The sequence below is a fragment of the Hypomesus nipponensis genome, chromosome 13 (genome assembly GCF_054491055.1).
Source record: "Hypomesus nipponensis isolate SF chromosome 13, ASM5449105v1, whole genome shotgun sequence".
Classification (NCBI taxonomy): domain Eukaryota; kingdom Metazoa; phylum Chordata; class Actinopteri; order Osmeriformes; family Osmeridae; genus Hypomesus; species Hypomesus nipponensis.
The window spans coordinates 5,835,049-5,846,313 of NC_140373.1; the positions used below are offsets into that span (position 1 = coordinate 5,835,049).

Consider the following 11,265-nt stretch of genomic DNA (forward strand, 5'->3'; position numbering starts at 1 on the left):
AGCCAGACAGCCAGACAGCCAGACAGCCAGACAGACAGCCAGACAGCCAGACAGCCAGCCAGACAGCCAGACATTTAGACATTTAGTCATTTTTTTGTATTTTTTTTAGACAGACAGACACGAACGAATGGACTGATGGGTTGTCCCTCCTTGTGCTCTAGATCATGTCTGGTCAGAACGTGTGCCCGGGCAACAGTGCGGGCAGCCCGTGTGTGGAGGTGGACATCCTGGGCATGCCTGTGGACAGCTGTCACTTCCGCACCAAGCCCATCCACCGCAACACCCTCAACCCCATGTGGAGCGAACACTTCCTGTTCTCCGTGCACTTCCAGGAGATGTGCTTCGTAAGGATCGCTGTGGTGGAGAACAACAGCTCCCAGACCACCGCGCAGAGGACCCTGCCCCTGCTTGCTCTCAAACCGGGTAGGCTGCCGCTCGCTGGGAGGGGTCGGGGATGAACTCCCGTAATGATCCAACACTGGAAACGCATGAAGCCTCGGTGCTGTTCGTTCTTCAATGCAAAAAATCAAACCCAGCAGTAAGGCCCAAGCCTACGTGGTGCACGCTGGTAACTGGTGAACCACAGGACTGTGGTGCTATTTGTTCTGATGTGGATCTGTGGCTCCTGGTTCCGGGTGTTTAACCCTGGTGTTTCTGGGACTGTTCTAGGCTACAGGCACATCCAGCTGAGGACCCAGCACAACGAGCCTCTGGAGGTGTCCAGCCTGTTCATCTACAGCCGCCGGATCGAGGAGAGTCCCTCAGGGGGCGCCCTGTGCTCAGCCATGGTCAGACTAAGACGGCTCTCAGCTTGCTGTTTATTTGTGTATTATAACCGGAGGTAAATGCATTGCGCCTTGTAGGTGATAAAAAACTAAATGCAAATGCATCTCTACCCTCTAGTTGTTTAGTTCAGAGGAGCGGAGAGCAGCACAGCAGCACAGGATCACAGTTCATGGTGTACCAGGCCCCACACCTTTCACTGTGCTGTCTGTAAATGAGCAGACCACTGCCAAACAGCTATTAGATACGGTCAGCCATCACACACACACACACCATTATCCTCGGTCTCCAATCGATGACTTCTGTCAACCAATGAACACCCTCTTTTTTCTACCTCCTCAGATATCGTCATCTACAGGAAGTACCAGTGACTACTTCCTGTGTGAGGAGAAGGTGCCTCTGTGTAAAGGGCGATGTGCTCAGCTGCGCCCCCTAGCTCCCGAGGAGGATGTGGTCAGGCTGGTGAACAGCTGGCCGCCAGAGGAAGGCTACTTGGGCAGGCTTTGCCTCAAGACCAGGGAAGAGGTAGGCTGCCTCAATAATCCATACCATTGAACTCCCTTCCCAAAAGGCTCTGGCTGAGATATTGTGTATTTTCAGAGGATATTAGCGCTGGAGTGAGATTCTCTTTCAAGGCGTCCTCTCGTGGTCATGAACAACATGTTACCTGGATGGGATTCAATCCTGTGTGTGTTGGGTTGTGTTGACAGAAGCTGAATGAGAAGAACACAGTGATGGAGGGAGTGGAGGAGGTGAGTGTGGGAGGAGGAGGAGGTGGAGAGGACGACACCTTCTTCGTCCAGGTGCATGACGTTTCCCCGGAGCAGCCTCACACGGTGATCAAGGCTCCTCGCTACAGCACGGCCCAGGACATCATCCAGCAGGTGGGCAGGAAGGACACAGATCCTGTGATTGGTAGCCAGAGAAGACCACTGCATGTGATCTTGGTTAATTTCTCAGATGCTAGATTGAATTGAATCCAGTGCTTTCAGACAGCTGTATAAAAAAGAAAAAAACACTATAGATTCCCTTTTGGCAATGCAAAATAAAACTGTTTAATTTAATGTGTCCCCTCTTTCCTTCATATTTTCAGACACTAAGCAAAGCTAAGTACTCATGCAGTATCCTCAACAACCCCAACCCCAGTGACTACGTTCTAATGGAGGAGGTTGCTAAGGAGGTTGGCTCTAAGAAGTCGTCAGCGCCCAAGCCCCTCCAGCGCATCCTATTGGACCACGAGTGTGTCTTTCAGGCCCAGAGTCGTTGGAGGGGGGCGGGCAAGTTCATCCTCAAGCTCAAGGAACAGGTAGTGAACTCAGACACACACAAACGCACTTGAAGTGTGCCACATATAAGATGAGTTTCCCAAACACACGCACCACAAAGCTCATATATATATATATATATATATATATACATGTGTGTGTGTGTGCCTCCTTTCTTAGATGGTGCGTGAGGACAAGAGGAAGGGGATGTCGTTCGCCAGCGAGCTGAAGAAGCTGACCAGTCGCAGCAGGAGCGTGACGAGCGGGGCGGCGGGCAGCCTGACGCTAGCCACGGCGAGCCAGGAGAGCTCCGCCCACAGTAAGGATGAGAGGGCAGCATGCTGTGTGTCACTGACTGAGACCCTCCATGAGTGAGCCTGCCTCGCACTGGCCTGTGGGCATGAAGGCTCCCCAGGTACGCTGACACTCACACCCCGAACCCTGCTCGCTCTCTCTCTCTCTCTCTCTCTCTCTCTCTCTCTCTCTCTCTCTCGTTTGACCTGTCGCTCTCTCTCTCTCATTCGACCTGTCGCTCTCTGTGACTCGACTCGCTTTGTTCATATTTTCCAAGGACCTCAGTGTTGAGACTGTGTACTGTATCAAACGAGGAGGTCATGACCTCAGGGCCCTCCTGGGGATTCGCCCATGGGACAAAGAAGGACATGTTGTCCTGTCATTTAAGGTGTCCTGAAGTGTTCTGAGGCTCCATAACATGCATGTGTGACGTGTGTAACAGCATCTGTTCATTCATTGACTGGTGATGGGCTTAATGAGGTCAGCACTTCCCCGTGTGTGTAGTGGTTAAAACAGCATCTTGCTTGTGATGTACTAACTGGTGTTATTTAGTACCCCCCCCCCCCGCCCCCCCCTTTTGACTGGGTCTCTCTCCTCTCCCTTCCAGGGTCTCTCTCTACGGGACTGAAGGCGTGGGTGACGGAGGGGAGACTCCTGGGGGGTGACCCCACCTCTCTGACCCCTCCCACCTGGTCCCTCCCCCTCCTCAGGAACTGGAAGATCCACAAATGAATCCTGGACTCACGCCCCTTCCTCATAACCAACCAACCACAGAACACCTAGAGTGTTCCGGAACACTCCTGAGGATTCGCTCCTCGCCTAACCCCCTCACCTGAGTAGAGGACAGGTCTGGATTTCCAATTGGCTGCCTGTCTGAGAGATGAGCAACTTGGAAGGAGTGGCAAGCCTTTGATTGAGACGGCTGGCCCTGGTGGTGGTTAGCCTGTGGTTCCTACCCCACCTGCAGGATTGGACATCCTGACACAGGCTGCATGGAGGATATGATCTAGAAGCAGCTACCCTAGCGTAGCCAGCCTGGTTAATTGTTTTTAATGGGATCTCCCTAATGGGAGTGCTTCCCTTTGGGGTTAGCCTTGTTAGCTAGAGTGAGTTTAAAAAAGAGCTTGGAGGTAAAAACAAATGTTTGGCCACATCCATGCAGGTCTATGTGACAGCAATGTGGTGTGGTCTGGTGGTAAGCGGCCATATTAAAACCAGAGAATTTAGTCAAGGGATAAAACGAGGGGAGTAGAGAGAGTGTTTAGCCTCCATCCTTCTCTCCATCCCTCTCTTGTCCTGGTCAGGACTAGGGCATGATGAAGTTGGCCAACAAGCTGGCTTGTTTGATTCTTCTACCATTGACCCTGTCTTCACAGTACTGTAATTTCAAAAAAATAATAGTTGTGTATTGATGAACTGTTTCAGTGAAGTGTTTTGCACTTTGTTTATGTCATTCATTTTTACTGTTATGGTCCATAAGTATTATCAGTGCATCTTTTGACTGCAATTATAATTTTTGGGATGGTAATAGTGTTTCAGTGAGATAGATGGGGAAATGGAGTTGAGGTGATCTTTAGTTGGAATTCTACTGTCTCCCTGAGATATAACACGAGTTCTGTTTAGAAATGTGCTAATACCAGCCAGCATAACTACAAGTATCATGTGATGTATTTCTCAGTTCCTACATGTCATGGATTATCATGTAGTCATTGTCCTTGGTTGTAGCAGAAAACTAAAAGCCAGTTCAGGGTTGTTGATTTTGACACTGATATTGTTACTCGTATCACATTTTTTATGTTATATTAAAAATATTAATATACTGTAGTCTGATCATTAACTTTCAAAGGATTGTTAGTGAATCTTTTCATTGTTTCCTTTCATTATATTTATAAGAGAAACATGTATTTCTTGATGAGCAACATTTAGTTCATATTCTTTTTTGAAAGCACTAAGGTTTGGCATTTCTGATTACTTTACGCTGTACTTCAGTGCTCCCCTTCAGGCTGTTTCTGGTACTGCAAGAGAGGAACACTTCAACCTACTCAGGACATTAGTTTTTCATCCTGTCCAGAGATGAAGGCACCATATGATTATTGTATTTGGCTTAAGACACTACTTTGGATTTGAAATAATAGAAACTATTATTTTATGAAAGGACTGAATTACACCATGTGAGTCCTTGCAATAATGAAGTCATATCTTCCGATCCTTATGAATGGTCCATGTCTTTTTTTTCCCCTTTTCTCCTCTGTTTCCTGAAGCTTGTTTGTAGATATTTGTGTGTATATATGTGAATGTTATTTATTTCATTGTGTAGCCCTGGTTGGCTGCTTCATCATTGTGTGCATAAAGCCCATATGTGTCTTCTGCCAATAGAAAAGCTGTTTAAGTTTTAATTTATTTCAAAAGGCAGGAGAGGAAACTACATACAGTACACAACCTATTATTGGGGTTTTAATAAAACATATTTACTTGTTTTGACAAAAATATACGTTAATATCCAGTAAATGTTTGCTAGTTTATTGATCGCTGTACACTGTGGCCTTTCAATGCTTGTGATTCCTTGTGTCAACTTTGCTGACAAATTCAACCTTTAAGTTTTTTGTAAAGTTAAAAAAAAATTGGTTTATTCATTTTATCCAGTTAATATAGTTCAAGGTATAAGATAATCTAATTGAACATGTCTTTGTATTTCTTTCCCAGTGATGAATGTACAGTTTTATCCACATCCTGTTTACGACCTGTGACTTCAGTAGACTAGTGTCTATTTATTTGAACTATTTAAATGGGTAATTGTCCTCTCTTTTGATCATATTAAATGTTGTAGTTATTCATCTTGATTGTCTTTTATATTTAGGTATACTCTTCGTGAATCACTCTCACCATTGCACAACACAAACAGCTGAACCGATGACTAAGCGTTTTAAGGAGTTCTAGTGTCACTGTTGTTCTGCACATAACACTACCAGGATCCTCAACTAAAGTCAGTGTCATTACCAAAGAGTAGGGATGGGTATGGAGGCATATAACCTCAGATTTTTTAGACTCACATTTTTTACAATTGAAATTTTTACTCTAATTTGAGCAGCCTAATTTATTGAATCGAAATTTTATAAAAAAAAACGCGACCTTAAGAATGGAATCGTGAGGTACCAAAAGATTCCCACCACTACCGAAGAGCTTTGCCGTTAAAACTCTATTTAAAGTTTAAAATACTTACCAGCTTGACTTGTGTACAGTCAAAATTGTTGAACACTGGCAAGAAAGTGAAGAGCACCAAACTAAAAGGAATTCAAATGTATTTTATTTTACAGTTCATTTGGTTATGAATTACAAGGCATGGTGTGTGTGTGAGAGGCTTAGGGATTCTGTCCAGACAGGAAGAGGGTTCTGTCATGTGCAGGTCTGGGAGAGGGCTGAGGAGAAGTCTAAGCAGGAGGGCTCCGTCTCTGCTGCCAGAGCCAGCTCCACCTGCAGCTTCAGCTGAGAGTCCAGCAGAGCTGCTCCTATCGTGAAGTGTTCCTGGAACACAACGGCACACAAGGTGTCACCCATCCAATCTCGCTTCAGCAACATATTTCCATGACGGAAACGTCATTTCCAGCCAAATTTGATCAACTTCTGAGGGAAGTGAGTCAGTGTGATTGATGGAGAAAGAGTATGAGAGATGAAGTTGTCGTGCCATACCTTCTTCTTGGAGGAGGGAGAATCCACCGGAGGGTTGAAGGTCATGTCCTTAACACTGTAGTCATCAAACAGCTCCACTGGAGACCTGGAGAACAACAGTTACTATGGGTTATTACATTCTACTGGTTGTTGATCTTGGTGACCACTGTTGATGACCCATGAATAAACTAAGTCCGAAGGATCCCGGAACTGCCTTGAGCCTTGTCTCTTAGCGACTGCCTCCCTTCCTCAGGCCCTAACCCCACTGTCACGCACCAGCGCTCCATGCGAAGAGCCAGGTGGGTCTGACCGAGGTGTTGTCTGTCTGGTTCTTACCGTCTGCTGAGCTGGACTTGCAGCGCTCCGGAACCCTCGCTGGGGGCCCCGAGGGCCACGTGAGAGGCAAACCGCCGCACGACCGGGTGGTAGTGTCTCTGGAAACGTGCACGTGTTTAGAAGCACTTGCACATCACACCTACACAACATGTCATTTTCGGTCGTGTGTGAGTGTGTTACCTTGAGCGTGTGCAGCTCCCAGAGGGCTGTGCTTTGAGGGTTGCAGTACTCGGGTTCATCCAGCTCAGGCAGGAACACGCCACTCCCCTGGGCCTCGTTATCCAATAGGACGTCACACTTGGGGAAGGTCTGGCCAGAGAGAAAACACACACACACACACGTTTGTCTCTCCTTCACAAACACTTCTGTTTCTGACACCATCGCTCACACAGACACCCACAACCTATCTGCACGTCAATGTATTTCATCGCTCAAACACACACACACACACACACACACACACTCCACTCACGTGTATGATGCTCCTGCTGGATGCCAGGACGCCCACGGCGGCATTGGGCAGCGCGTGCAGACTGAGCGTGCTCAGCCTCTTGACGAATGCCTGTGCTCGCTGCAGGGTCACCTGTTTCCTGCGCCTGGTCAGCATCACATCCAGACAGTCCAGCACGATTCTGATGTCATCATTAGACGCCCCTGGACAGGAAGGGAGAGAGCGCTTTATAGGGGTGTTTGAACAACAGGGTTGGGGTTAAAATTTCAGGGCAGGGTTCAGAGCTCAGTGCTTAGAACAGGTTTGTGTAATCCTTGAGAGTATTAGCAATGCCAGGGAGCCTCACCTGCATGTAGTTTCAGTAGAGTCTTGTAGAGGCTGGTGTAGAACTTCAAAGGGTCAATGTTGAGGACGTCACCTGTCAGGTTAAGAGAGAAGAGTTTAGAAGACGTACATGAACAAAGGCCTTCTTCTGTTGACGCCACCATCAACCAATCACTGACCTTGTCCAGAGAGGATGTTGAAGGAGGTCTGGATGCAGTGGAGGCTCTCACGATAGGTCAGATCCTGCAGAGGAGAAGCCGTCAGCCACTCATAAATCAGAGGGAATACATTTGGCCAATAGCAGTTCAACATAACCCATTAGATGATAAGTACTTACTCCAACTTGGATCAGATTTTGGAGAACGTTCAACAGGTCATCAAAGAACTCGAGGTTAATCAGGTGAGCAAACCTGCGGACAGGAGAAGAGGTCAAACTTCCAGAACTAAATCCAGGGTTGTGTTCCAGCTGTTTCCCAGGTGTATGCTTGGTGTCATGTAGGAGCCTGTTCAGAGAAGCAGAAATGGCTTCTTACTTAGCCAGCCCTTCTAGAACGGAGGGCAGCAGAACAGACTTCTGGGCTTTCTTCAGGATCCTGAAGTAGATCAGGAACACAATGTTGAGAGTCTCTGTGTGCTGAGCAAAGGAAGAGGAGGATAGAGAGAGACAAATACAGAGAGAAACAAAGAGAGAGGAGGGGGATACAAAGGGGGAAAAGGACAAAGAAATGTAAGTAAATTGCAAATCCACTGGTATGTCGGAGGAGAGCGTGAGGGGGTTGGACGCTCTGGGCACAGGCCCTGTGCGGGACAGCTTTCACTCACCAGCTTGATCTTCTTTTCTTTACTCTCCGAGGCCTCCGTCTCCAGAAGCTCCTTGTCCAGCTTCTCCTCAGCCTTCTTCCACTGTGGAGGAACACTTGAGTCATCAATCTCTCTCAAACACACACAAAGGGCAACAGCGGAAACACGCACACACAGACAGACAGAGAGACACAAATACACACACACCTTCCTCTGCATCCTGGACAGATGCTTCTGCTTCTCTTTGTACTTCATAAACTTCTTCTTGGGGGCCGTGTCTTCGGTGTCCTTCTTTAAGTCCACTTCCTTTATCCTCAGAGACAGGAGAGACCTCAACATCTGGGGGCGGCCAGAGGAGAACATGTCAACTCACAGTTTAAAGACGTCTTTAACGGTGTCATTTAACTGTGGGCTATGGAAAAGACACCCTGAAGGAGAGGTCTTGAAGGTGTAGTGAAAACATGTACCTCGGGTCTGACTTCATAGTTCCTGCTCTTGACCAGGCCAGATATGACCTTGACAGCGCCGAGTGAGGCCTGGCCCACCTTGTCCTGCTTCAAGAGCTGTCTGACCGCCTCACAGCACATGTCTGACACCTGCACCACAACGCAACACAGGTCAGCACAGATACAACACGGCCAGTCAGACACCACACACCAACACAATGTTCTCCGCAGTCCTGAGGACTCACTACTGACCTTCCTGGTGGTGCTGTTCATGAGGGGCACCACCATGACGATGATGTTGTTGTGGAAGTTGAAGTGCGCCATGGCGACCAGAAGCTCACAGATGCAGCGGATGGCCACCTCTGCCAGCCCCTTGTAGGACTGCAGGGACACGGCGTCACTCCGCTTCCTCTTCCTCTGCTGCCAGTCTGGTGACACGGCCAGGGACCAACCACAACAACCATGAACCCACCGCACTCTTTATTTCAACACTGACCAGATTCTCGAGAAGAGGATGTCTATGCTTCTTCTAGCTTGCTGGTGTTGGAAGTGTGTGTGTATATCTGTGTGTGTGTGTGTGCGTGTGTGTGCCTACCCTTGACTGTCTGCTCCAGGTTCTCTAGGAAGAACTTGTACTGGCTCACCAATCCCTCCTCAAACTCTCTGAGCTGCTGGGTCTCCTTCTTCACCTGCATGTCACCACAACACACACACACGATGAGAAACCCGTGTATGTGACGGCGTGTGTACGTGTGTGCACATGTACATGTTGAATCTCATTTGTATTGACGATCTGACATGCAATGTCATGAAAGTCACAAGTGTGTGTGTGTGTGTGTGTGTGAGACCTTGGTAGTCTTCTCAGCCTCCGTCAGGGGTCGGATCCTGTAGGAGGGGACTATGTCCTTGAACACCTCCATGAGAGACACCATGACCAGCTTCCTGACTGTCACCGCTACGTACGGGTCCGTCTCCAACAGCATAGTGCGCAGCTCCTTTAGCTTCTTAATCTAGCATGGCACACACACGTGTTAGTACACTCTACAAAGAAGATGGAAAAACACACACACACACACACACACACATCTTACTTACACTATTGGTGGGATCTGACAGGATAGCTGACCCCAGACCAGCAATGCGTAGCTTCCTTTCTGACAGTTTCTGAGCGCGGAGCTTTTCCTGTTCCTGCGGGGTGAGGGCGGGGCCAATTTCTGTTTCCTCCTCTAAGGGGGAGGGGCATCAGACAACATGCTCATCGCTCACTGAGATAACCAACGTGAACAGCTGTCACACAACAGGGAGTTTGTCATTGTTTTTATTCTGGCATGTGGTGGTGTACCTACCGTTTTCAAACTGCTCCAAACCGGTCTGAACGTCCATCTCTTCCTCCTCCTCCTCCTCTTTCTTTGGGACGACTGCATGTCAAACAATAACTGTCAGATGTATCAACAACCAACAGTGCTTATGTCTCCATGCTACCAAAATATGTAGCAGAAGACAGTTAAGACTGTCCAGTTTGATTCACAGCTCTGACAAACGCCCCATGCTACACGGCCTTGCGTGTGCTCTCCTCACCTGGTTTCTCCATGCTCTGAGGAATGAGGCCCGTCTTGTTCTTGAGGGGAAGCAGGTGGATGACCTCTTTCTCCTCCGTGACGTTCATCTTCCTGGGCATCTTCTCATAGTTCTCCGGCTGCTGCTCCGACTTGCGTTTCTTGGCGTGCACAGGGCCGCTGTGGAGAAGACGGAGGAAACAGGGAAACGGGAAGGGCAGAGTAGGAGACAATGAATGTAGATCTCTCTAGTGTAGATACACTACTGAAGATCAGTTCTAGACACACTATTATATAACATGTGAGCCATTATGTAGCGATATTGCCTCTACAGATACACTGTAGCATCACGTGTGTGCAGATGTCATAGTTTGTGTGTGTGTGTGCGCAGATGGCAGCATTGTTTATGTTTATCACTTGCTATGTTGGGGACCTGCAGTAGAGCTAGTTACCAGGAGGACAGGTCTCTGGTGATGAATGAGGCTTTCTTGGCCATTTCCCTGATCTGCTCCAGGTCATCCTCATCCATCATGTCCACGGGCAGGGACTCCACAAACTCCTCATCTTCCTCTTCCTCTGGAGGGGATAGAGGAAAACATGGGTAAATGAAAAGAAACACAGCAGGTGCATGCATTCCATCTTTCATTTTAGGGTAATGATGGAGGGCCCTTATTAAATAGCGCAGGGGAATAGATTCGTATGTGGAGTGAGAGCATTTCAGTTTCCACAAACCAGGTCTCTTCTTGTAGCGCTCCAGCGGCTGTGGCGTCCGTAGGGATGCATCTTTGATGGCCTGACGGAGCTTCTTCTGTTCTTTGCGATGTTTCTTCTCGGTGTTCTGTTGTTTGAACTGCCTGTTTTTTTGCTTATTCTCAAGTTTTACGTTGCTGGTCTTCAGCAGCCGACGAAAACTCGGCTTTCTCTTCTTGCTTTTGGGCTAGTAAAAAAAGAGGCGACAATAGGAGTACGTTAAAAATGATTAACTGAACACTGTATCTGGAAGGAATTTGATTCCAGGTTTAGTTATTGAACATTTCTAAACTAGCTGTCACATCATATAAATTGGCATGCTGTTTCTAGAGTTGCCTAATACAACGCTGCGTTCGTATCTGAACTACTTACCGGGCCCATGTTCAAAGACGGTATCTAACTCCACAAATACAAACACTAAAATATATTATCCTTAAATATGTTACAAAAAGACCTATGTATATCATACAATTCTAAGAAAATGTAATATTATTTGCACACGTGTGTATCTCGGCTTGGAAAGCCTACCCGGAAGTACATATTTTTCAACGGTATAGGAATACTGATTTATTGCAACAGTAGGAACATACCGC

General features: G+C 47.5%; 2 protein-coding genes across 6 annotated transcripts in view; one reads left to right on the forward strand and one right to left on the reverse strand.

The window, feature by feature from the left end:
• Positions 1 to 5,176, forward strand: part of plce1 (phospholipase C, epsilon 1) — a 45,927-nt gene extending 40,751 nt beyond the window's left edge. For 4 of the 5 annotated variants that reach the window (XM_084669479.1, XM_084669481.1, XM_084669480.1 and 1 more), the window contains 8 exons: positions 162 to 423; positions 670 to 788; positions 904 to 1,032; positions 1,126 to 1,308; positions 1,494 to 1,667; positions 1,877 to 2,089; positions 2,229 to 2,367; positions 2,950 to 5,176. In XM_084669479.1, coding sequence (XP_084525605.1) covers positions 162 to 423; positions 670 to 788; positions 904 to 1,032; positions 1,126 to 1,308; positions 1,494 to 1,667; positions 1,877 to 2,089; positions 2,229 to 2,367; positions 2,950 to 3,074 — 1,344 coding nt within the window. In that variant the 3' untranslated portion in view covers positions 3,075 to 5,176. Of the gene's footprint in view, positions 1 to 161; positions 424 to 669; positions 789 to 903; positions 1,033 to 1,125; positions 1,309 to 1,493; positions 1,668 to 1,876; positions 2,090 to 2,228; positions 2,464 to 2,949 lie in introns of all 5 variants that reach the window. The other variant, XM_084669482.1, reaches the window with a different exon arrangement.
• A 448-nt stretch (positions 5,177 to 5,624) lies between these two features.
• Positions 5,625 to 11,226, reverse strand: noc3l (NOC3-like DNA replication regulator). The gene is made up of 21 exons (XM_084669488.1): positions 11,045 to 11,226; positions 10,655 to 10,859; positions 10,375 to 10,498; positions 9,945 to 10,102; positions 9,713 to 9,784; positions 9,462 to 9,592; positions 9,215 to 9,376; positions 8,962 to 9,055; positions 8,619 to 8,794; positions 8,388 to 8,516; positions 8,128 to 8,259; positions 7,942 to 8,022; positions 7,653 to 7,753; positions 7,457 to 7,529; positions 7,299 to 7,362; positions 7,142 to 7,213; positions 6,817 to 6,998; positions 6,525 to 6,653; positions 6,345 to 6,442; positions 6,030 to 6,114; positions 5,625 to 5,864 (listed from the first exon to the last, which is right to left on the reverse strand). Exons 1-21 carry the CDS (start codon positions 11,051 to 11,053, stop codon positions 5,736 to 5,738), a joined length of 2,406 nt encoding a protein of 801 aa, XP_084525614.1. The 5' UTR covers positions 11,054 to 11,226; the 3' UTR covers positions 5,625 to 5,735.
• Positions 11,227 to 11,265: the final 39 nt, after the last annotated feature.